Source organism: Paralichthys olivaceus, chromosome 7 (genome assembly GCF_024713975.1).
Source record: "Paralichthys olivaceus isolate ysfri-2021 chromosome 7, ASM2471397v2, whole genome shotgun sequence".
NCBI lineage: Eukaryota > Metazoa > Chordata > Actinopteri > Pleuronectiformes > Paralichthyidae > Paralichthys > Paralichthys olivaceus.
In genome coordinates, this window is record NC_091099.1 from 20,941,892 (window position 1) to 20,968,132 (window position 26,241).

At 39.9% G+C, this 26,241-nt stretch overlaps 2 protein-coding genes across 3 annotated transcripts; one reads left to right on the plus strand and one right to left on the minus strand.

Annotated features, from left to right (window-relative positions):
• Positions 1-1,474: 1,474 nt before the first annotated feature.
• Positions 1,475-11,522, minus strand: sv2 (synaptic vesicle glycoprotein 2). The gene is made up of 13 exons (XM_020078880.2): positions 11,382-11,522; positions 10,076-10,174; positions 9,055-9,216; positions 8,275-8,437; positions 7,400-7,521; positions 6,474-6,637; positions 6,311-6,391; positions 5,935-6,030; positions 5,052-5,140; positions 4,561-4,688; positions 3,984-4,079; positions 3,138-3,297; positions 1,475-2,210 (listed from the first exon to the last, which is right to left on the minus strand). The coding sequence occupies exons 1-13, from the start codon at positions 11,479-11,481 to the stop codon at positions 2,027-2,029; spliced, it is 1,644 nt and encodes a 547-aa protein (XP_019934439.2). The 5' UTR covers positions 11,482-11,522; the 3' UTR covers positions 1,475-2,026.
• snx1a (sorting nexin 1a) lies at positions 10,303-24,735 on the plus strand. 2 transcript variants are annotated; one of them, XM_069528988.1, is made up of 15 exons: positions 10,303-10,324; positions 14,421-15,369; positions 17,338-17,474; positions 17,715-17,790; positions 18,130-18,173; positions 18,729-18,870; positions 18,965-19,043; positions 19,143-19,218; positions 19,433-19,546; positions 19,750-19,843; positions 20,242-20,447; positions 21,204-21,347; positions 21,803-21,883; positions 21,978-22,049; positions 22,346-24,735. In XM_069528988.1, exons 2-15 carry the CDS (start codon positions 14,442-14,444, stop codon positions 22,394-22,396), a joined length of 2,244 nt encoding a protein of 747 aa, XP_069385089.1. In that variant the 5' UTR covers positions 10,303-10,324; positions 14,421-14,441; the 3' UTR covers positions 22,397-24,735. The 2 variants fall into 2 exon arrangements, with proteins under 2 accessions (XP_069385089.1, XP_019934438.2); XM_020078879.2 differs by lacking the exon at positions 10,303-10,324 and adding an exon at positions 11,878-12,020.
• Positions 24,736-26,241: the final 1,506 nt, after the last annotated feature.

The window sequence follows — 26,241 nt, forward strand, 5'->3', positions numbered from 1 at the left end:
TGATGCATTCAGCATATCTGTAGTGTCCTTTTGCAAATTATCAGTATCAGATTAATTAAATCACTCTCACACACACACACACACACACACACACACACACACACACACACACACACACACACACACATATATATATATATATGTGCCATTACGCATGGCCATTCACTGTGTTTTACCTTCATTAAATCACCTGAAAACTATATCAAGCTAACCATACAGTGTCTTGCGCCCTTCCTTGTGTACGGGTGGAGATTGTACACGGGGTGTTGTGGGGCTCTCCTGTGAGGTTGAAGACATGCTGAGGTTGGCCTGATAAACAGCTGCCTGTTGCAGTAGGTCTGCCACGATTAAAAAGGGAGCAAACTTCCTTGTCAGTTGAACGGCATTGGGCGGGGCCATCGGGGGGATTTTGGGCCGTACACGCATTCGCCAGTGTGTTACTGATGTCCTCATAGTTTAATATTGCTGCAACGAGATTGTGAGCGGACTAACTCATTGTCACTCACTTTTAGCTATAGCATCCACACGTTACACAAGATGGTCGCAGGCACTGCGGTGAAGTCTGACGTCAGTCAAGTTTCATTCCATATATTCAAGGTTTCATTCAATATATTCAAAGTTTCATTCAATATATTCAAGGTTTCATTCAATATATCCAAAGTGTCATTCCATATATTCATATATATATATCTATTAAGAGAAAGACTCAAAAGGCAACTTAAAGTAGTGTCAGTCTAAATAAATAGTTTCATATAAGCATTACATATACATAGCATATTATACTTATATTCATTTTGTATACCATACTGGCCTATATACATGTAAACAGTCTGTATATGCATATATATGGATTTGTCCATTTCAACATCTCCAAAATGCTCAAATACTGTTTACATCCTCATGCAATTATCCTGTGCCACTGCACTTTATTCATATCTACAAATTTCCATAGTGAAAATTGTATATTATGTACATATTCTGTATTTTTATGATTTACTTTTATTAGTCTATTGCCTTTTTTCTTATCTTATCTTCCACTCTAAAAAGTTAAGAACATAAACTTCACCTATGGTACATCATAAGCCATAGGTAGTTGTTGTTCCCTAGGCTGCAAGCTGGTGAGATTTCATATCAGTCATGAAGTGTGACCCTGTGGCACCTCACTCATCGTCCTGTTTACATTTTCTAAGCTGCCATTTGCTATGTACGGGGTTAAAGTATTTCTTGATTGTTTACTTTTACTTAATTAGGTTTTTAAATGCAGGACTTTTGCCTGTGGTGACATACTCTTATTCTTTTGCATTTGTACTTCTGTGTGTGTCCTCCCTGTGTTTGTGTGAGCTAAGAATGGTATTATAAAACACACATTGTTGAAGAACATGTCCAGGGTGTACCCTTCCTCTTGCCCAGTGTCAGCTGGGATTGGCTCAGCTGTTTGATAGCACATGCAGATGAAAGGACACCAAGACGCTGCTGACATGAAAAGTAGAGTTTATTTACTTGTGCTTCAGTAGTATTTTGATACAGAAACAATGGTGGAAATAGAAGGTGATTGTAAACGTGGCCACGCAGGCTCTTTCTTTTACCTCTTTTGGTCCTGAAACTAGAAATCTTTGGTTTATTGCTAAGAAACTAATTAATAATCCACATCGCATCTAATGATTCACCCAAAACCATTGAGTGACCAAACATACCACATAAAGCCTGAAACATCCTTCAAGAAACTTTTCATGTCAAGGTTGACAACAACAACATTATGGGACATTTTTTCTCAAAAGATAAGCTTTTTGTTTAGAGTTAAGTTTAAAGGCTAACAAACTTTAAAGTATTCCTGAGAGTTCACATCTGGTTAGGATTTTCATTCAACTGTCTTTCTTTTCCTTCTCACTCAAGAAGGCCTGCTACTGCTTTTTCATGGTATTCTAGATAAGGCACCATAAAAAGGCAAAGAGGGGTGACAAAGGGCACAGCATTAATCCCCCACTCCCCTTCCTTATGATAATTTGTTAATATAAAATGTCAGCCATCAGGTGAGCTCAGCCTGTCTGGTTTGTGGCAGCAGCAGAGCCACCAGACCTCCGGTCAGCAGCAAAGCAGAGACCAGCAGCACTGGCACGGCACAGTTCGTGTCCACCAACTTCCCAAAGACTACATTACCCATGATCGCAGCCACACGGCCCACGCCTGTGAAGAAGCCGAGAGCCGAGGACCTGAGAGAGATTAAATCACAGGAGATGGCAACATTTGAGAATCTGTGTTGTTTTTTACTCCACTGTAAGATGAACACTATATTCTGTACAAAACTCCAGACATTTGAAGACATTTAGCTGACTTTTGTCCAATGTGACCTTTAACAATGCTTGTCAGTATTTTGGATTCAGTTTGTTATATTGATGTCTGGAGGCCTGAAGAGGTGAAAGTTCAATCTGAGACCTTCACATCCACTGACAGGTCTCTTGGTTAAAAAACCCACAAAAACTATTTATTAGAAATGTTATTCTATAATCACTGACCAAAATAAATGAATACCATACTATGTTTTCTTATAAAGATATGTGAACATTCATAGTTACTCACCAACACCTGAAGGAAATCCTGAGGTCTAACACATTTAATTTACACTTCCCCTTCACATGAAACACTTACAAAGGTTATTTCTTTTTTGAAGTTGTGAAATAAATCCTTGTTTATCAGCCACTCAAACGTGCACCCTGTGTGTGCCCTTGGGCGAGAGTGTGTGCAGTGTTCCATGTGCCCGAGGGTATGTGATCGCAGAATCAGAGGATATTTATGCTCAAAACATGGTGTAAATGACGCCATTTCGATCAAATATGAATGTCGGGGCTTGCGGACACTTGGATGACACCACACAAGCAGTATGGAAGCATGTGATAATCTTTCTGTTGTTTTATCTAGTCTGAACAGATCACGATTGACTTCAACTGTATTGGATTTGGCTGCATCGCCGTCTACCCCTGAGACGTCAGAAGTGTTTTGTGCACTCAAACACTTCACCCACCCCTCCATCAGCATAGTGGTGAGCAGATAATGAGTGACTTTTCATTTTTCAGTGAACTATCCCTTTAAGCTGCTTTCCTGGACCTATTGAACATATGTTGAGTTTTGAGACAAGGTACCGTAGCTGTGTCGGGTAAAGCTCTGTTCCCACCACGTCGAGGGCGTTCCAGGCGATGACGGACACGCCACTGAAGACACAGGAGAGGATCAGACTCTGGACTTTGGTTTGGACCACATAGATGAGGAAGACACTCAGACTGGACACCAACAAGCTGAAGCCTGGAGACACAGCAAAGAAGGGCGGGATTTCAAATCAGTTATCCAGCGTTAGCGTTCACAGTGTAGCAGCGTGACCTAGTGGCACTTCTCCATTTGTTCATGCTGTAACAACATGCAGTTTCTGTTATGTCTCGTGTTGTGTGCAGCAGTTCAACTATGTGTGCGTAAAATGTTGGACATTTTTTCAATGTGTTTGAATACATGTTTCATAAACTCTAGAGTGAATGAACCAAACACAAAGTAAACTTCACACATGCTCCAAATACAAACACGTTGCATGCTGCGCCAGTGCGCCTGTGTGTGACACCGTCGTTCACTGTGGTTGATGCTGGACAGTTTTTACCATGAGCTTTACACCGTGGTAATAAATTGGGGTTTTAATGATGAATTTCACAAAGTCACAAAGTCAGAAATTTCACTTTGGTTAATCGTTAAGCCGGTAATCTTCTCATTCCTATTTTGGAGAAACCAACAAAAAAAACCGATGTGGGGTAAAAATATGTCAGCATATTTTCTTACTCTTTTCTTTCCCGACCCAAAAAAAAACAACTGAGGTTTCTTTCAGAAAAAATATTTACTCACCATTTAAAAAGACTTGTTATAGACTTATTGTTTTTTGCAGTGTGAGAAGACACTGATGAGAGTGGATGTAAAACCTTCAGACATGCACGCAACAATAGACTCACACAATAGTATCTTTCCTCCAGTGCTGTCCATCATTAGGATGGTGAAGATGTTGCCCGGCAGGTTTGATGCAGCGATGATGAAGCCCTCCATGTACACTGCCAGGCGACAAACAGATACAGGAAAGAAGGCGAGGGTGAAATAAAGAAAAGTCCTCCTAACCATATTTTGAGCTCAATCATCCCTGTTGCATCGAAAGCTTGTGCAGAATGCTGCCACTCGACTGATGACAGGAACCAAGAAGAGAGACAGAATCTCACCTGCATCCCTGCTTGACTTACAGTTTTAGTATAGGATTGAGTTGAATGTTCTTTCATTTGTGTCTAAAGCACTAGATGACCTGGCCCCTTCTCATTGAGCAAGACGTGCAAACAAAGGAACTGTTAGAGGACATTTTGTGGACTACACAGCAGCCACTGCTGTCATGTGGCATTCATTTACACAGCCACATTTATAGATAAAGTAACCAGGGTGAAAAATATCGGAATTCGTGTATAATATTGAGCTTCATCTTCAGCTCTCTGTTCAATGACTGGAGGGAGAAGGTGGAAAGCTGACTTTGTTATCCAAGGAAGTCACCTGCTGTCTTGACCGGGTAGCAGCTTTGGTTTTGAAGAGGAGATGAGATGGACACGTTGGCACAAGGCGAACCACCTTCCTCAACTCTCGCAAACAACTCTGGGAACCACATCCACAGTCCATAGTAACTACAAACACACATGCAGAATTTATTAGTTAAATCGTTTTCGGTTTTAATATATCTATCCTTGAACAACCCATGCTAACTGTTCACTATCCTTTGACAAAGCCTTACAGGCAAGTTGTTGAAGAATCATCTTTTGAGAAGTTTTAAATTTTAAATAACACAATTTCTGGTTAAACAGTTTAAGGTGCAAATTGTAGTGGATTTATCACATCAGTATTGTTGGAATGGATTAGAAAACAAGTCCTGATCTTGTTTTTTTTAAGTCTTTCTCAATCCTGACAACAGAAGAATAAAAGAGATCTTGCTTCACTTCACTACAGATGCTGATAAGTCAATATGTGGAGAGGAAGATGGGATTTCTCACCCAAAGGCGATGCAGTAGAAGATGATGAGCAGAGTGATGCTCCTGGATTTGAGGGAACCATTAAACATTTGTTTAATGGGCACCAGGCCCTGCAGGTAAAACACAGAAATGATTTCAAATGTCACTGAGAAATAAAGAGGAAATAATTAATCAGCACTTATCAATAGTGGGGCAATCACAAAACTTAAGTCCGGATCGGATCAGTTTTAAGTCACGGATCGGATCATGTTTCAGATCAGCAGTTTCATAATGAAACAAACAAATGTACATTTCCCATATTAACATAAACATTCTCTAAGTGAGTGTTCTGCTCTATTGAGTCCTTGTGGAGTTGCCTTCTGTGCTATTTGCCTCATGCTCACTCAGTCCGTAAAACTCATAGTTCCAGGTGCAGCCTTGTGAGTACTCACGAGTGGCATTAAGAGCAGTTCTCTCACAAGAGAAAAATTCAGTTTCACTCTCTAGTCTGTGTGTCTGAGACCTGGGCTCTGTTGCACGTGAGAATAAGCTCTGTGGACTCACACATTTTCTATCTCAGTTGATGCGTTGTGCGCTTATTCATAAATGAGATCATCAAAAACTAAAGTTGGGACAGAAGCTGGAGGAGAAAGACAGGACATTTAGTTCGTTTTTTAAATTTAACAGAACAGAGAAACTATACACTCTGCACAGGGAGGGTAACTAGGGTCCAGAGCTTACGTTCTGCCCATGTTCGGCCCCTACAGCATGTTGATACTGTCCTGTTGCTATAGATACCATGAATAACCCTCAGATAATGTACTAGTAAAAGAAGATAAGGCTCCAGGTGACATTAGGGGGATAGGTGTAATCCTGCAGCTCTTATGATGTCCAATCATGGCTTTGTCTGAGTGAGTGATGTTACCTTTTTCAAAATAATGGTGAGTCGCTGTCGATATGAACCCTGAGCACTGGTCTCCTCGAGTTCTCTGTGCTTGGAGCTTGTACACAAACCAAATTCCTGCAGGAGATCCACAGTACAGTCATTATACTTACAGTACTATAGAATATTAGAGGATAAGTAAAAGAGATGTGTATTGCACTGTTTTTGCAAAACAATGAATTCATCCTTTTAGTGTAATATCAGTTGGGTCTTTTGTCATTCACATGATAAATTGTATTGTTTTGTCTTTGTACCAAAACCATTCACTTCTTTACTTTATCAGAGTTTAAATAAAACAAAACCAGTTATATTTGTAGACAAGATATATAGGACCAAAAGAATAGTATTTATTTCATACCGGGAAAGATTTTCCTTTACCCATCATGTTCAGCTCAAACATCAATCTGAAAACATGGATAGCTTCTTTCTCCTGACCAGCCTGGAGGAGACGGGGGTAGAAATAGGAAAGACACATCAGGACAAAAAGATCCTGCTGACACACACATTTTTTGAATACACACCTCCATGAGGAACTTGGGGCTTTCTGGCATCAGCAGCCTGAACACTAAGGCTGAGGTGAGACTGGGAATGGAGCAGAGCAGCACAAACAGTCTCCAACTCTGGAAGTCCAGTGTTCCCAGAGAAAAATGTGCCCAGGTACTGGGAATCACCAGCCAGGCCAGACCTGCAGACAAAAACTCTCAGTCACTGGATTTATTTATTTGTGTCTTATGTCAATATTGCCCAACTGTTACGTGCTCCCTCTCTTCCTCCTTTTCCTCTCAGATGTGCATGATGATGTTACTCTGGCTTGGCATCCCCCTTATGTGTTGAGCCAAGTGATATATTGAAAGACACTGAATTTCACCTTAAATATCTATTTGTAGAGACAGAAAATTAATAGAAATAAAGTGTTCTACTACATGAGCAAAGATGGATGATGTTGGGGTTGGTCACTATCCTCGTGTTCACTGTTTTTATCTCTACCTTCCAAAAAGTCCTGGATTCAGAGTTAAACCAATATTGATTATAGCCTTAATCTCTTTTCTAATATTGTGCAGATGAATAATTATTAGTATAATTAGTATGAGGAAATCCTAGAACATACACACCCCCTAGCAAGCCAGTGATTTATTTGATATCTTGTTTAAAATAATGAGGTGCTACATTAGGACTCATTCGAACTACATCAATGTATTAGTTAATCAAAATAAGAAACTAATACTTTGGAACATGATCTGGTGATGTGTAAATGCTTCATGACAGATATTCTGTTTAGTTATTGTTAGGTGTCCTGTTTGGCTCAACAACATAAAAAGATATAACATGCACACCAAACATGTGACTGAGGTTTTTCACAGTATAATTGGTGGCAGTACTTGTTGCATGGGACTTCTATTAAATGACGTATTCTGTGACACAGAAACACTATCACTGTTCTTCCCACCTGCAGCCAGGATGTTCCCTGCCATCCAGAAAGTGGCCAGACAGCTGATCATTGCACCCCTCCGCAGTCGGGGCATAAACTCTGAGAAGTACGAGAAGATAACAGGGATTGACCCGCCCACCCTACAGAAGAGAAGAACAAAACATTTACCCTTAAATTTTATTCTTTGAAATCCAGCTAGTTTTGCCACAACAGATTCATTTTGGAGGCACATTTCAAAAAAATGACACCGGTTGGTCTAATGCTGGCACTAACGCTGCTTATGTCCTTCACTAAGGAAGTTATGTTTTCACTGAATGATGAAACAGAATGATGAAACTTGGTGGAAGGATGTGGTATAGGTCAGGAAAGAACGCAGCACATTTCTGTGCAGATCCAGGTTCTTTTTCCCCTTTCTTTAACATTGCAAGATATAATGTTTCAAGGCATTTTAGTTTGTATAGGGAATAATTTATTGATCTTGATGAAGAAAACCAGGCACATTTAATGAACTGATATGAGTTTGTGTCATTTAGTGCAGCTTAATTGAATTTAAGGGGACTGTTGGGCCATGACAGAGGTATGTGCTGTACTGAGTGTCATTCTAGGTTATTTGTTTGACTTGTGGTGTGCATTCTTCCTTCAATAAATCCATTCATCTACTGTTTACTGATCAGCATCTATTTTTATAATCAATCAATCATCCCAATCACCTTTGAGCCATAAAAAAAACTTCACTTTCACTTTCTTAATTGTGAGGAATTGCTGCCTGCTTATCTCTTTCACGCGTGTTCACAGTACAAACTTGTTAAACTAAATGAAGTAAATTTGTGGTAAATATGCAGTAAAAGATGCTGGATTGAGAAAATAACTTTTAGATTAATCAATACGCTTACCCGATGCCACTGATGACCCGCAGCAGCAGCAGGAGCCAGAACCACGGGGCGACGCATGCCAGACCTCCAAACACCCCATTAACTGTCAGGGACACAACCAAGACTCTGCGACGCCCCCTCTGGTCAGCCAAGTAACCCCACATGTAGCCACCCACCATCATTCCTGGAAAAGGGGATTCAATATTAGCATGATAAGACGGTCATATAATATTTTTTCTTTAAAATAACGTTCTGTGCTTTACCAAATATTTTCGTTAAATGTCAAGAATTATTATTATTGATTCAAATTCTACTTCTTTTTCTTATGCTTTTTGGGGGCACAATATTATATTTATCTCTTTTTATTTTATAATACTGTTTCTGTTCAGTTTAGTTTGAGTTGCTATGGTTGTTTCAATCTCTTCATATTTTGCTTTAGTTGTGTCGGACAGTTTCTGTTTTATTTTTTAGGTCACAAATGTCATTAGATGATTATAACTCTTTTATATGTTTTTTGAATTTCCCACAAGTATTACATGATACTGATTTTTTAAACTTTACTGACTTACATGCTTGAATTCATTTTTTCGAGAAGATCTAAAGTTAAAGTTCAGATTTTGAAAACTAGTTTTTAATCTTTTTGTGTCCCACTGACATTTTCATTTACATTTTAATGCCGTTGAGACAACTCTATTTTACATATTCAAAGGAAATATGAGAAAGGTGACACAGTCCTCTGTTTTCAGTTACTGCAGCCACAGGTGAACCAGCTCAGGTCTATGTAATGTGACGGTGATTCACCCAGGAAAATGCTGGCAGTGAGCAGGCCCATGTCTGAGGAGGTCAGCAGCAGATCGCAGCGAGCCGTTGGCAGGAGGAAAGATACGCAGAGAATCTCCACAGCGTCGCTGGCGTTGGCCCAACCACAAACCACCAACAGCAGCCAGTGAAACAAACCGAAACCTGAGAGGCAAAAGCAAAGGAGTTAATTTAATGGAGAGAAGTCTTTGTGGAAAACAAAGACAAAACAAACAATTACACATCAAACCACGATGACAGAGAAATGCAGATAAGACTCGATATTTTAATGTTTAAGCATAACTAAGTATAAATAAACTAGAAATAAAAACTAGGGTGGCACTCTACAGAGCACATACTTCCAAATCAAGCTGCACCAAATTTCATCAGGATCCATGAATTATTCTCTGAGAAATCAACAGAGATGTTGAAAACACCCTATCTCAAAATGTTAAAGAAAGTGAAAAATAAAATGCTGGGTTTGGCCCCCTGAGTTTTCATGGAAATATGTCCAGTAGTTTCTGTGTAATCTTGCTTACAAACGGACAAACGTAGCCTTGTTGGCATAGATAACAATAACACACAACCAATACACACAATACAATATACAGACTTGAATTAATAATATTTGTTTTATGTAAAATGTAAACATAGATGCATATCTTGTCTGCAGCGTTTATTCAGTAAAAGGATTAAAATGAACGTTTTTATGTCACATAACATAAATGCTGATAACAATACGTCTGTGAAAGGCTCAGTAGATTTATGAATCGGCTGATATGAGCCGATCTACCCAAATTATTTTATAAGTTCATGTATGTTCAATGCTCATTATGGAAGCAAAATCTTTCTTTTTCTATAAATCTTTATAAATGTTTCAGCTGAATTTTACAGGTAGTTTACAGTGAGATCCAACAACACCGTATGTTGACTTTTCACATTGGCTTCACTTCACTTTTATATTACATCCCATGGTCAAGAGCATGATAAAAAACAGTAACAGAGGAAACCATTGTTGGTTTACCTGCTTCCTCCATTGCTTCCTCATATGTTAATTTTCTCTCTGCACTTCCCCCGGGCTCATGTTGCATGTCTGACGTGCTCCTGTCAAAGATGATTTCACCTGTGATACAACAAAACACACGCACACGTCTGGAGAAACAGAAGCTTGAGGTACAAGAGATATAAACACAACAGTTGTATTGGAGTTTTAATTTAGTGCTGCATATGAAGCTATGGATAAAAGGTAAATGGTTGCTGATAAGGACGACTGGTAAGTATGGTTTTCTCTTCCTACTTTTAACTGGAACTAAGAGGCTCAATCACATTAATCCTGTTTAGCCATGTAACGTTGGTTCCTTGTTTGTTTTAGGATTGATTTTAAGATATCATTACCTTTAAGGCTCTGCATAGCCCGGCTCCTGACCTTATGATCCATATGAACCTTTTCCAGAAAGCCTTGCTTTTATCTGTGCAGTTTATTACCTCCGCCAAGGAGGTTATGTTTCTATCTGCATTTGTCAGTCAGTCACTCAGTCAGTCACTCAGTCAGTCACTAGCATACAAAACAACCCAACACATTTCTATGCAACTTGGTGGAGGGGTGAGGTATGCGTCCGGGAAGAATCCACACATTTTGTTGCAGCCCTGGATCAGGGGGCAGCAGATGCAGGGATTGCAAGTCACCGCTTTTTCAACATTTTTAATGATTTGGATAATTAATAATTGGATAATTAATGAATATATATGAAACAAAAAAATCTGTCATGTTCAGGGGGCTGCCATTTATGAGTGTGTGCATGTTGGTGCAGATCTAGTGAATTCAAATGTGGTTTCGTAAAGCGCCTGTTGGACCTTGGCAGAGGATTGAGCTCTACTGTGTGCTACTACACGTTATAGTGTACAGTTATATCTTGTTTTTAAATGATGTTGTATTATTTCATTTGCTGTCTCAAATTTAGATTCTTCATTTGTCCTTATTTGTAAAGCACTTAGGAACGGCCATCTTAGAAGGGGCGTTATAAACATCTATCTTAGTCATCATTATATTGGGACATTTTTGGAATTAAAATGACTGCAGATTAATTTCCTATTGATCAACTAAATAATGAGAAATGGGAGAAAAAACCCAGTAAAGGTAACATATGTTCAGGTGCAATACTGAAGTAAATAATAAAGAAAAGAGCAGTGCTTGTAAATATGTACTTATTTGCTGCAGTTACTTCAGTGTTGTAAATAAACCCATGCCATCAGGGCTTGTACTCAGAGTACTGATGCGCTGGTGTGATCCGACGTGAATGCGGAAGTGATGGAGTGGCACACTTTTCTACCTTCGTCTGAGTCCTGCTCGTCCGGCTCCAGGTGACTACCTCCGCGGAGCAGCAGCGGCCGTCGAGCCTCCACATCTTCGGGCGGCCTGTGACCAGACATCCCCTCCTTCTAGGTCGGATGTGTCTAATATGGGCACGGAGCTCTGTGTGTGCACATGAGCTAACTTGAGCTGAACCCCTGTCCCGGTCCACACCTCATCTGTCCCATGACTGCTGCTGCTCCTCTAGCTAACACCGATCGAAGCTAACCTGACGAGGAGAAGGAGGAAGAAGGAGGAAGAGGAGGAGGACCAGGAAGTAAGAAGCCAACGGTGGATTCTCCTTGCCCTGTCCCGAGCCTACGCTTTCCTGTACCCTGCTCCTGTTGTCAGTGTGTGGAGGTGAAGCTCCAGCCCGGGTGTGTAGCAGCAGCAGCAGCAGCAACAGCCTGTTAGCCTCCGTGCTACAGCCCGTGTGAGCCGCTGACGTTACCTCCCCTTGTGTTTGTGGAAAAAAAAAGAAAGATAGAAGATGGCGACCAGCTCAGAGCGCAGTCCTCCTCCGTTCCCCGACTCCGAGGACCAAGATGTGCTGGACTCCGAAGACGTCGGAGGCCGAGACAGTGATGAAGAGGACGGGGAGGATCTCTTCCTCAGCCCGGTATGTCTGGGTGTTCGATCCTCGGCCTCTCGTTTTAGACCAAGTGACGTTTACTGCTAATGGTACTTAGTTAGCTAACCGAGAATGCTAATGACACTTTGAGCAAGTTTCCCTTTAGTTTGGCTGCTTTTACCGCAAAGAGATCACTGCGAATGTTAATGTGGACATGTGCAGCCCTAATGACACTTATTGTTTTTACCGCAACTTAAAGAACCACAGCAACATGGAGGTTTGAAACTGAGTCACCGTTTTTCTGTGAAGAAACTGGTTGATGTGATCAAGTCAATCAGGAAACCACATGACGAGCTAGAGATGGAATGATGCTCGATTCATTGATTAGATGATCGACAGACAACTAGTCCACTGACATTTTACCGATATTTACATTCTTAGAGCTGCAATGATAAGTCGATCAATCTTTTAGTTCGTGACAAAGCTGGGATTTAATTTTATCACCAAATAATTAGACTGTGAACTCCAATATTTGCTTTTACTGTTGTTGTATCAAGTAAATGAGCATATAAAACTGAGCTTATTAGTTATTGTGGTAAGAAAAAAACAAATCAGGTGTTTGAGTTTGAGAAGTTATTTTACATTTGTACACTATTTATACACTAAATATCAGTCAGTGGTTGCAGACCTAGACATTATTCAAGCAAAAGTAAATGTGACCAGATTTTATATCATAGTCCCTTTTGAAGATCTGACCATTCATAGATTAAATGATTAAATATTTAAAAAAAATCACAGTCTTAAATACAACATTACTTTATGTCTAATAGGTGGAAATGTAAAAACATTGATTGTTCACAGATTTCAAATGTGAGGATTGGTAATAATGCAAATGTATTAATGCTTTGATAATTTTTTGTTTTTTTGCGGATGTCGCCTCTGTAATGTAATGATGGGTGTATTTGCCATTATATAGATCAGTCTATAATAAAATAATTTGTACTTTAATTGCGATACCCGTTGGGTGAATGATTAGTCGATGTTGTCTGTGCAGATTTCTAAAACCAAAATCTGGTCCCCAAATCAAAGTCCTCAGCGTGTGTGTGTGCAGGCCATGCATATAGATGGCGAAGTAAACAGGAGTTTAATCTCAGCGACCTGTGAGGTTCGATGGTCAGAGCTGACATTATCATGGCGGTGTTACTGTGACTTCATGTTAAACACAGAGTTGAAAAAGCAGATACCTTTTTTGAATGAGGGTTAAACGTTGGCTCAGGCTGCCTCATGTCATGTGAGTCAGCTGTGGTCACATGGTCAGAGCCCGGATGTTTTCCCACAGTCAAGGTTCAGAGGAAAGACTGCAAAGTTGCTGTCTTTGACTTTTTGCGAGCTGGACTCATTCCTGCCTGGAAAACATTGGTCAGCATTTCTGGATGTTACATGTAACAGAGCCTCTAGCTGAAGTCATGTATGTGGTTTTCTTATCTGAGCTCATCTCAGAATTGAGTTAAACAAGTAAAAAAATCTAAATCTAGAGTTACATGAAATAAGCAGCCCCATTCACAACATATCCGCCATTGCTCAAAGTACTTACAGAACTTGTTAGAATCTTCAGATCCCTTAAAACTTCAAACCGTCAAAGCCCCTTATCATCATAAGGAGTTAGTGGAAGTTGTGTTTTTTGTAATATTATAGTGAAAATACATGTGTTTGGGGTTTAAAGACCACACAACTGAATGCAAGAGACTTTGATTATGATGCAGAAAGTGTTTGGCAAAGTTTAATGTAGTTGACCTTTCTGGTAAGATGAAATGTCTGAACTAGAAATCTGATCCTTGTGACTTTTTGAGAATACAAGCCAAAAATAGGATTGTTGAATGCTGAATCACTGACTTACGGTATTTTGATTATCAATTAATCATATTTATCATTTGCCAGTCATAATTCCACAAATTCAGTTGTTCCAGTCACGCAAATTTGATGTTTTTCTGCCTCTCAGTGTGATTTGACTTGATTGAAAAATATATTCTGGTTTGTTGGACAAAAAAGACACTGATTATGTTTACATGGACAGCAATATTCTGATGATAGACCTTATTTTGAATAATTGTTTCAATTTGGATGTTTGCACAAGTTGCTAATAGATATTCCATTCATATTCTTGTTTATAGAGCGCAGCTTGATTATGACGTCAAAATGTTGGTAACTGCTGTGGAAACTCCAACAAGACATTATAGTGTGATTAAGACGTATTCATGTCTGCTTAATGCAACTAAGGTCAGAATATTCCACAGTCTTAAGTCGATAATTGCTTATTCTAAGTATGACCTTATACAGGTTTAATCAGAAAAGTCATAATACATGGAAGTGTAATATCAGGACATTTGTGTACTATTTATATACATTTGATATACTATAAATATAAATCTTTTTCCCCCTTATCTCCAGAGCGACCCTCCTCTGGTCGACATGGACACCACACTGCCTCCTGCCAATCAACCTAGTGATGTTTTAATGACGCCTCCCACAGACATCATGAATGATCCATTATTCGAGCCTGTCAGCAGCCAAACAGAAATCAAATCAGCAGGTGAAGTTGTCAGTGAACCCTCGGATGATTTTGTTGACCTAACAAACAACGTAACTGAAGAGGCTGCTGACAATGTTGCCGCTGCAGCTAAAGACATGGCTGTATTCTCTTTAGATGAACCCTCGGATGATTTTGTTGACCTACTGGGAAGTGAAACTGAGGCGTTGCGAGAGGAAGTGGTGATAGTAGATGTTACTGCTGACACAGTAACGGATAAAAGTGAAGTGACAGGCTGTGAGACAGATCCACCTGGCGACGGGAAACAGGAAGTAGAAGAAACTTCCACTGCTGCAGTTATTGACATCATTGGTAATTCAGGTGGTGAATCAGACAGCAACACACAACAGCCACCTGGCATTGACAAATTCGTTGACCCTCTGGTTGATCTACTCATTGATACTCCACCCGCTGATGAGGCCAAAAAACCCAGCATGGCAACAATTGACTTGTTCAATGAGGATGAGGGAAGCGACCTGTTTGCAGACCCGCTGCTGACTACATCTGCCAAGCAGCCACAGAAGAGCCTCTTCGGTGAACACGACGAGGATCTTTTTGGTGAGCCGCTGGGTGCCACGTCAAAGAAAACCATCAATAAAGAGCAGAAGGCGAAAACTGTCACAACCAAAGCTGCTGCTGCCGATGGTGGCATCAACATAACTGGGCCTCTGCAAGAGATCAACCCTGCGGAGCCTGGGGATATCTTCACAGAAGAAGCCATCGCCACTGCACCCAGTGTCAGCAACACTAGCACCGTCAACTCCAAGACCAACGGAGTCCACTCTGAAGAGGAGTCGGACATGTTTGGTGGTGGGTCTATTGTTTTTATTCTTTGGTTACACAGAATGTTTTTCACAGATGACACTGAAAGTAGGAAAAGCTCAGGTGGTAATGATGGAATTGAATACTGGGACTCAGAGTTGTAATCAGGAACAACTTGGCTTCACCTACATTGCTAAGTCAACATGTCAGCTGTGAAAAAACTATTACCAAACTATTATCAGACTCCATGCCTTCTCTACACTACTGCAGATATTTTGAATGGATAGTTTCCCCTCCTTTGTTTGAAAAATATCTCAATTCAGACAAGAAGACAAAAATGACTGCAAACGCTCCAACAAAGACTGTAAAGACGTCATCGTTGATAAGTCAAATGCCAGAGAAGAACGCTGTGGTTGAAGCACTATTGGGTGAGGCAGACGCCAGGGATTGCTGCTAATGTTGCTGCAAAGTTTGTTTTGCATTAGTGTTGACAGGTCGTTAGTGTTTCCTCAGAAAGAAAGTTCTTGGTTCGTATCCCAGTTTGGCCGCAGCCTTTCTGTCTGTGTGGCTTATCTGGGGGTAATCTGGCCTTTTCACACTGTCCAAAGACATGGAGGACCCCTCTTCATGCCCAATATCAGCTTGGATTGGCTTTTGTGACATTAGGAATATTGTGTTCACCTTTGCAGACATGGTGAGTCTGTCTTTGTTTTGTGTCCCTTTGTGGGTGTCCTGCATAAGTGATACATTTGAATGGTTACTGTCACCAGGGAGGTTCTGTTTTTCTCTGCGTTGGTTTGTTTTTTTGTTATCAGGATTATTCAAATACTACTGAGCCAATTGTAATACAATTTTGTGGAGGGGTGGGGTGAAACCAAAGGAGGAATGCATAAAATTTTGTTTCAGATCTGGATCAGAGGGCGGGTCCAAGGCCAGGTCTTATTGTTTTAATTCTTTCAACATTGTGATACAGGGCGCTGTTAACATTTTCATATTAATAATTCATAGATATTGATGTGATCTTGATGCAATGTGTGCATAATGGATATCTTCACCGGTCTTGGATAAAAATGTTGGATTCGGTCTGCTTTCAATTTAGTTCAGGAAGAGAGGCATTCACATAAAAAACTCAACAATGCACAATCCAACAGGAAATATGAAAGTAAAAAATAGTAGAGGAAAGAAACTGATTCTTCGACTGTTTTGCCTTGATAATGGCATCATTAGTCGGTTTAATTACAATACAGAAACATATATTTTGACCTCATCAGTCTACATGCATGTTAGGACTCATTTACATTTAATATTCAAACCTTTTGTTATGAAACTTTAACATGAGCTTAGGTGCCTCCTCCAATGTCTCTTGATCATCAGAAATGATTGTACACCTTGTAGACTGCATTGATCTGACAAGATTTGGAAAGTCTCTCTGTATAAGGTCTAACAGCCGAGTTCTGTATATTAGACCTCAGAGACAGGATTGTGCTGAGGCACAACTCTTAAGTGAAGATTTCAAAAACATTTCTGCTGCATTGAAAGTTTCCATTTTGCTTGGTTGTCTTTGAAATGTGTCCAGTGTCCTTCACATTACCTAAATGGAGTTTTTTTGCAACAACCATGACTATTCCTAGAGCGGCTGTGGTATCAGAAGTAACCAGGGACCCATCAGCTCTGCTGACTCAGATCCAGAGATCCTGTTTGGAAATGAGGGACATTTCCTGTATTGTAAAGTTGCACTTTCACAAATCAAAACTGCAATGTAAAAAAAATTTAAGATTTAAAAAAAAAAAAAAAAATCAAAAGAAAATATAATGGAATAAGTTTAAAAATTAAAATGTGTAACAACATGCTTCCTACAGCGGCATTGAGTTATAATGCAGGGTGTAAATGTGAATACATGCTGGCTGACTTATAAAGGGGCCAGGGTGGTAAAATAAGGCCCATCTGTACATGTTTCCATTCAGACATTCAGATGACCCACATCTGGCTTCTTTACTCTCCTTTCCTCTCTAACAGAAGCCACAGTGGAACTTTCTCTTGACAGCCCACGCAGTGAAAGGAAGAAGGAGGTGACAGCCAAACCGTCTGCTCCCGCCCCCTCTCTGTCAGCTGCTGCCAGCCTCGCCAAGTCACAGTCTGCTGCCCTCGAGGAGGTACATACTAGATATCTAATGCCAGAGTGAAACTTCCACTGTGACCACAACATAATGATTACTGAAAACTATTGGAGCTCAATAACTTTCAATTTCTGTACATCATTAATTCTAAAGATCCCTGATGTATCAGATTGTTGATCTATCATTGGAAATGTAAGTTTGAAGGCTGTTTTTGACCACTATGACAAATAACCCAAAAATCTAAAATTTTTACCTTCTGTTCAATATTTGTTTCAGATGGATGAAGAGGAAGAAGAGGAGCAGGAAGACAAATTTGACATCTGTGTCTCTGTCAAAGACCCTGAAAAAATAGGTGAGGTTTATTCTTTTTATTCCATTTTTGATAAATAATATTTGTTTTATTAAATGTATTGCAATTAACATGCACATTGGTTTGTGCTCTGTAAACCTCAAGCAAGCAAAGGTTATTCTGAGGTCCTTCAAAGTATTACTTCAAAATTATGAGAAAGGACTTTTCTAACGACTAAGCAAATAAATGGATTTTCTCAATAACTCAAGGATAAGCTCCTTTAACAAGACCAATGATTAAACCCACATGTAGCTTGCATTGAGTAATATTCTGTCATTATTTATATCAATTTGTGTCCATTTTTCTGCACCAACTCATTAAATGTTGTCTATTTGGTTTCAGGTGATGGGATGAATGCTTACATGGCCTACAAATTATCCACACAGGTAAAACTATTTCATAAGTTGATGATCTTGAATCAGAGGAAGTCAGTACAGTTACTCATAATATGTGTGGTAACTGGTCAGTGTATCGTAAAAGAAACGCCCATGAAATGTTCTGGAGAGAATTTAGAGCTTGAGTCACCAGAGTTACAGTAACAATCTCAAAGACTTCAATTCACAGTATTCTAGGGGCAGGCAGCTAATAGCTGGCCTGCTGCCATCACTCTGTGATAAACAGGATCTGATTGTATGCTGCACATGGGAATGAGTCTCCAAGCAGCAGGTTGAAACGAGTTGGTTACCTCGCTCGTGTTTTGCCATTCAGGGGCTTTTAACGTGAAGCTGCAGCCGCAGGAAATGTTCAGTTTGTATTAGCAGCAATGCAACACAGCGGTTTTTTTTTCAGGGTATGATACCACAGACACCGAGCTTGTAGTACTGTGAATAAAAAAATATTGCAATACTTAAATCAGTGGGACATGGGCTTCTCCATTGCGTTACGTCCTCGAGAATCAGGGACTTTCCAGACATGCATACAAATGAAACTGTCTCTTTCAGACCACACTGCCCATGTTCCGCAACAAAACCTTTACAGTGAGGCGACGCTTCAGCGACTTCCTCGGCCTCTATGAGAAGCTTTCTGAAAAACATGGACCAAATGGCTGCATTGTGCCTCCGCCACCAGAGAAGAGCATCCTGGGTAGAATGACTGAATGATTCCTAATATTTTCTCATATAGTGTAAGTGTGAATTGGATCTCCTTCAGCAGTGACAATGGCTGTTGTCTTGCACAGGTATGACAAAGGTGAAAGTAGGAAAGGAAGATTCCTCATCTGCGGACTTTGTTGAGAGAAGAAGAGGTGCTTTGGAGCGGTAAGAAAAAAAACAAGTCCTGTCCCACAAACCTCAAAGCTGCTCTGCCCCTAAAAGCAAGAAAGTGAATTTTCTTTCTGCAATTTGACCATTGAACAGGTACCTCCAGAGGGTGGTTAATCACCCATCGCTTCTCCAAGATCCAGATGTCAGAGAGTTCCTGGAGAGAGAGGAGGTAAGATGAAGCTGAATTTGATTTTTTTTTTTTGCCCAAAACACATCAAAATACTGTGATCTTAAGATTGTAACACTTCTACGCACACAACTAAAACACAAAACTAATTCATGATGATATTTTTGGAGGAGGGATGTTTTATCTCTCCGCCATTTACCTATTATTGATTCTAAGTGTAATTACAGCTGGTGTGTGTATGTGTGTTTGTCCTCAGTTACCCAGAGCAGTGGGCACCCAGGCTCTGAGCGGCGCCGGCTTCCTGAAAATGATAAACAAAGCAACAGATGCTGTCAGTAAAATGACCATCAAGATGAACGAGTCAGATGTGGTGAGTTGAGCTGTAAACACATTTAATCTGGTCATTGATCCACTGTGAGTTCTGTGATTTGCTCTCAGTATTTGTTGCTGTAATGTCAAAGGGCTCTTCACTAACAGTATTCATGAAGGCTGTTTTTAAATGTGTTAACAGTGGGATTTTAAACACATAGGGGCCTTGATGCTGAGTTGTACTAACAGTTTGTATTGCTCCAGTGGTTTGAGGAGAAGCTGCAGGAGGTGGAGTCTGCAGACCAGCAGTTCAGGAAGCTCCACGCTCTGGTCGAATCCCTGGTCGTCCACAGGAAAGGTCAGTTCTCTCCATCTGGTGACAGATACTTCATCACATAACACCCAGTCCTGGTTATCTGCTCATAAGTGCAACCTTAAAATGATTTTGATGGCACAAACTTTTGTTTGCATAGAGATGAGAAAATATTAAACAGGAATTGGAGCCTTTGACCTCTTGTAGGAATATGTTCAAATCCTTAAAGCTGTGGCTTTAATCCTTGTGACATGTCTTTGTCTCCCTCAAACCCTTTTAAACATCCCATGTGCTGTGCCTCCTGCTTTTTAAAGTATATTATAAGAATTGCATGTAAATACTGGTGTCCTATTCATTGCTAAATGTTTTTTTTAAACAAGTTTTCTCTGCCACGTGGTAACTGGTGGAATATGTTTAACATTTGGCTTGCTCTTCCCATCTAGAGCTGTCCTTGAACACAGCGAGCTTTGCCAAGAGTACAGCCATGCTGGGCAGCGCAGAGGACAACACGGCTCTGTCCCGAGCTCTGTCCCAGCTGGCAGAGGTGGAGGATAAAATGGAGCAGTTGCACCAGGATCAGGCCGCAAACGACACCTTCAGCTTCGCCGAGCTCATCGCTGACTTCATCCGTCTGCTCGGAGCCGTGAGGGTACTGAGAACAATTTAATATGGAACTAATCGAGGCTTATTTTACACAGCGAAGTATTCATTCCTCATATACTCAAATAAAGACATCCACAGTGATACAGTAATGTGTGGGACAATGCTGATATCGATATTAGGGTGTTAAATAAATAACTGTATATCAATGTCATATTGAAAAAATGGCAATTTTTGTAAAGATCACAAACCATTGTAATTGAGACTTGATACTTTTTAGTTCAGCCAAAAACTTTATTTCAAATAACCATAAACTATTAATTAACTATTATGAATCCACACATAATTCAGTTGGACTCAAACTTTCAGTATTTTTTGATACTAAGTTAACAAAGATACAAGTTTTGGAATAGTAGTAGTACATAAACTACAATCTGACACTGCAGTGAGGTCAAATCTTCCATTTTGATTTAGTGTAAGTAGTTGTGTTGAATCCTGGAGAGGACAATTTTATTTTTAGATGAAATGCCCCTTGTGAATCATAAAAGCAGACAAGCATGGGAAAGTTAATAGATCCACTTTAAATACTTTACAAGTGATGTATGAGGGTGTATTTTCATGTTGCTGCCTTTTCACTCATCACTTCCCTCCCAAACATTAGTTAAACATTATTTTTGACAGCAAATAAAGGTTTGACATTTATTTTGAAAGTTGCCCTGAAAAGCAGTCCGAATCGGCTGCAGAGCTAAAGTAAATAGAGCTAATGTAAACATGAAGTGATCCTGTGAGTGTCTGTGACCTGCAGGGGTCGTTTGATCACCGGATGAAGGCGTGGCAGCGTTGGCAGGATGGTCAGGCCATGCTGCAGAAGAAGAGGGAGACCGAGGCCAAACTGCTGTGGGCCAACAAACCCGACAAACTGCAGCTGGCCAAAGAGGAGATCGCTGAGGTACGACAGTGAAAATAAGTGGGATGAGGCCGGGAAACCTTAAAGTGCTGGGTTTGATGCAGTCTGTATAAATAATGAAGAGGCCTCTTAGAAGGGCTTCACTTATACCAGTGGTGTAAGTTCTCTGTCACTTTGACAGGGACGATGTTTTGGATTGTTTGTGTCCCATTCACATGAACACTATATCTAAGAGAATGTCTTCATATTTGGCACAAAGGTTCACTTGGATTCAGAGTTGTGTTCTGTGTCTGACAAAAGTGGGAATGAAATATTATACATTCGGTCTGCTCTGATAAAAGCCGATGATAACAGTGTTTATAACAGTGAAACAATGTGATTCTTTTTTTTTTTTTCTTTACAAACTTTGACTTTTTTTGTCAAGTGATTCATTTGTTGATACTTTGGCACAAAGTTGCTTCCTCACGTGGGGACTTAATAACTCTTCTTGTCGACAGTGGGAGGCCAAAGTGACGCAGTATGAGAGAGACTTCGACAGAGTCTCTGCTACTGTGAGAAAGGAGGTTGTTCGCTTTGAGGTACCAATATTTATACTCTTTCTGTTGTCTGGATGACGCTGAACAGCTGAACAGGTTTGTCAGTACTTTAAAATTTGAACATTTTCTCTTACAGAAAGAAAAGGCCAAAAATTTCAAACAACAGATAATCAAGTACTTGGAATCCATGCTTCAGTCTCAACAACAGGTGAGAACTTCTCCAGAGGGGGGATGCACGTAATGGTCAGTGACAGGATTCAACTAGAATGGCACCCAGAGCATATACCTCCACCAAGGTGTTAAAATTAAATTAGAAAACAAACAAATGCTCATGTTTGAGAAAATGGATCTAGTGGATGTTTGGTAATTTTTGCTTTATATCTGACTTTGACTTGTTTGTAAATGTTTTAACTGTGTCTGTTCTAAATATTTACCATCTCTTACCTGTCGATTATAAATGAACCAAACAATGTTGACTGTTTTTTTTTTTGTTTCTTTCTCCAGCTGATTAAGTATTGGGAGGCTTTCTTACCAGAAGCAAAAGCAATCGCATAATCCTCGAGCCCCAGCCTTTTGGACGACGCAACAGGCTGCCTTCTTCTTATACACTTTACCTCTTTTGCCTTTAAACCAAGGAGATCGCGTGCATTGTAAAGGGAGATACAATCAACCTGTTTTTTTAATCACCTTTAACACAACAGCTCTGTATTCTATTGTATTAATAATTGTATATTTCCATATAACCTTTCACAAATATTTTCTTACTAGATGAAAAGAGTATGCATATACAAAGATATGGACGCTATGAGAGGAGATAAAAGTGTAGATGAATGATTCCATTGATTTCCACACGAGGAGAAGGGAAATGAACCGAGTGCGTCGTTGTTCTCAGGATTTTCTCCCTCACGTGAACAGGAGCTCCCTCACTTCAGCAGTGGTTAATCGTTTACAGTGCGGCCGCTCTCTCATCACTTTTTTCTGGGGACCCAGATGATGAAAGTGGCCAAGAACCTATTTTTTTTTTTTTTTCTTTTTCTTTCAAATGATTTAAAGGGATAAAATATCAGATTGAGATATAAGAGTTATGAGCACTTCCACCAGGTGGATTAAGTACTTCTCTAAGTACTTTTCTTTCAGATTTGAAATACTATTGATGCAGCGGGGATCGGGTGTCGGGTAAAGAGGCATTAGATTAGTTAAACTCTACAGCTGTGGGTTGCATTGTTCTGTTGGTGAAGCTTGTGGGTTTAATGTTTTAGGATTTGATTTAAGTCATTGTAAAAAAGAAACAACACATTTCTGTGCCTTTTTCAGTCTAAATGGTGTTTTTGTCTCCAGACGCCTAATTAAATCTGGTTTGGTGGAAAGATGTAAAGATGATGTTATTTCCACAGCAGCCATAATGACGTGAGCGTCAGGGCTGGGGTTCAAGAATGAAACTGGTGTTTTAGTCACAGTTAAGTCCGTTAACTTCGGTTTGTTCTTCTTTAGTTGTTTTTCTTCGTTCTCGTCAGCGTTTGGATTCACATTGACATGCAGAGACTTGAAACAGGTGAATTCTCACAGCGATGTCACGTCTGAGGTCAGAGCTGCATCATTGTTCTGTGGTGGTAATGAACAGTGTCTTTAAGGCATCACCAGGCAATGGTGAGTGCAGACATGTTCTCACTTTGTGGATTAGCCTCAAGTTTCAAGCCCGACCAAGCAGAGCAGTGTGTAGCCTCATGGATGTGATGCTACTGCAAAACATGGTTGGTAGTCACGTCCTAGAATACCAGGGCTGCAAGAATACTTTCGTTATCGGTTATGTTGTTGATTAATTGATATATTTTCATTTGTTTATTCTATAAATATATGATCATGAAAAATACTAGATATCCCAGAGCCATGAAATCTTGTTTCATCAGCATCTTTCCAAAACCCAAAGACATTTAAAGGTCCCCTGTGGAGTTTTACCAGGAAAAGAGAGAGAGAAGAGATTTTCTTTTGTTTTTTTTGTGGGTCTTGGTTTTTATTTAGTATCTCACACAGTCACAAGCTGCCAAGAAACAGCAGTGTGCCAACACAGGTGAAGAATCCAACTCTTGAGCCAACCATGACAGATCTAAATAAAACTGGCTCTGCAGTGTTTTCCAAGATCCACTTTGTGCTCTGGTGAGAAACCACGAATCTATACACGATGTTGTTTACAAAAAAATCCACAGGGCGTCTTCTAATCTACAGATACAATACGGAACAAATAAGCAAATCGGCACTATTAGGGAAAGTGGTAACAGTTTGGTATTTTTGATTAATTTTTTTTATTACTTCAATGATCATTTCAATATCGAAATACATGAATCAATTCTGCACTAAGCAGTTCTGTCTGGTTTTGTCAAATTGGCAGCAGCTAGTTGAAAAACCCCACTGGAATTGTCCTTTAAAAAGCCCCAGAGCTGAGCTGCTGATGTCGACCCCGTAGAAGTGAAATTAACATGAAGACCTTAACATACTGATGTCACAGTGGACCTAACACTTCTCAGTCCGCAGTTTGATAACTGAGCTTCAACATCAAACAGTCACAAACCGGCATCGCAGCCTCACGTGACGGGGCTGACATTGTATAATTATCACAGTTTTAATTTCACATTTCCACACTTGAAACTGTGCAGCCGACACGTTTTATCATTTGTTGTCATCAAGGCATCACTACACTTGCAGACTTTATTGTTGTGCTGTGTTTTTGGTTTGTGTGATGGTTCGTTACAGGCTTGTTTTTCGCTGTTGCATCCTCATCCTCTGTCATCACTCGCCAGTGAGCATAGCAATGTCAGCAACGTGCACTGTCATAGAAACATCTTTTAAAACAAATCAATAAAAGTTGCACTATTTACACTCTGAGATTTCAGTAAGAACTTGAGTCGTCAGTGTCTTATTTCTCCCCTGATCTAAAAACCTGTTACTGGAGCCAAAAACTGATTTTTACAAACTACAACTTAATGTTTTGTACTTCCTGCTGATCACTGAGGTTGATAAAAGTCATCAATAAGCTCCATTAAGACCTCAATATAAGTAAAATTACAATCCAAGCACAAAGCCACAAAATCACATCTAATGTTTTGGTCAAATGCTGAAAGAAGTCTTATTAGACAGCAACGTAAGGAGGCCAATGGCTCATTTCAGATAATCTATTCAATGTCTTCATTTCAACTGTAGAAAATCCTCTTCACATAAGTGTCTCTGCTCAGCGTGTTCGTCTCTTCTGAGTGTGTGTGCTCTCCTGAGGCGGCTCCTCCGCTGCCTTTTAAACCTGAGGATCCATCAGCTAACAGCTCTCACCTGTGCTGATTGACCCTCTGTGGTGCAGGTGCTCTCCCCTCACCTCCACAAATATGAACCAAATTCAAGAGATCCTTATTAAAGAAGAATGAACTCACTTCTCTGTGACTGAAGGAAGACAACTTGATTTGTGTTTAACCAGAAACAAAAAGCCAGTAAATCTTTTTCAGGATTAAGATAAAACAGTTTGGTTGATCCTACAAAGAAGTGAACCAATTAAAATGTGTTGGAGCATTAGCCTGTCAGATATTAGACAATATCCATTTTATTTACAAGAAACAATAATTATAAACCAACAGTAGTGTTTTTCCTTAATCCTTAAAAGATTTACTGGCTTTTACTTTCTGGTTTAGTTTGGTAGACACACAGGATCCTACATGATGTAATGATCTACTGCCTGTAAACACAAAACAGCAACATCTTGAAGAGTCCTTGTTTTCCACCAGTAGTATTGTTTTTTTGCCTCCGTGCTGACGACAGCCAGAGGCATCGTGTTTTCAGGTCGTCTTTACGTCCCATTCTTATGAACTTAAGAAATTCACTGACGGATGTCAAGGTCACAGTGACCATAGGAACGTTATTTTATCAACGCCTCATGAGAAGCCTTTCACACAAATGTTCACTTTTCAGAGTCAGATTAACTCATTAGAATTTGGGTGGTCAAAGGTCTCAAAACATGCTTTTGGCCTTTGAACATGATTTCTCAAGTCCGACTTGAGGGATTTTCTTCAAATTTGGTACTAGTTGTCACTTGGACTTGAAGATGAACTGATTGAAACTGTGTTGGTTTAACCGCTGGTGGTATTTCTGTTCTTAAATACAGAAGATGTACTGAATGTTTTCACAGGCTGAGTAGTGCAACCTATGATGTGTGAAATCAGGAGTCAGAGCTCTCTGCTGCCTCACACACACACAGCAGCAGCTTTGTCTCAGCATTTATTAAAAACTATTTACAATACGATCCATCACCATGTTCAGACAGACTTGATTTGCACTTTGCTTCTCTGAACTTTGACAATGAGAAGCAGCAGCAGCAGATGACGACAGACATATGACGACGCCACACGTAACCTTTCACACTG

What these genes read in the sequence shown, in the direction of transcription:
- snx1a (XM_020078879.2), top strand. Translation starts at nt 11,892, where the DNA reads ATGGCGACCAGCTCAGAGCGCAGTCCTCCTCCGTTCCCCGACTCCGAG. An exon ending in AGAAGAGGTGCTTTGGAGCG is followed by an intron (nt 19,044 to 19,142) that starts GTAAGAAAAAAA and finishes ACCATTGAACAG; the next exon opens with GTACCTCCAGAGGGTGGTTA. An exon ending in CCTGGTCGTCCACAGGAAAG is followed by an intron (nt 19,844 to 20,241) that starts GTCAGTTCTCTC and finishes CTTCCCATCTAG; the next exon opens with AGCTGTCCTTGAACACAGCG.
- sv2 (XM_020078880.2), bottom strand. Translation starts at nt 11,481, where the DNA reads ATGTCTGGTCACAGGCCGCCCGAAGATGTGGAGGCTCGACGGCCGCTG. An exon ending in CGAGCAGGACTCAGACGAAG is followed by an intron (nt 10,175 to 11,381) that starts GTAGAAAAGTGT and finishes GTTGTATCACAG; the next exon opens with GTGAAATCATCTTTGACAGG. An exon ending in GCCCCAAGTTCCTCATGGAG is followed by an intron (nt 6,392 to 6,473) that starts GTGTGTATTCAA and finishes CGTCTCCTCCAG; the next exon opens with GCTGGTCAGGAGAAAGAAGC.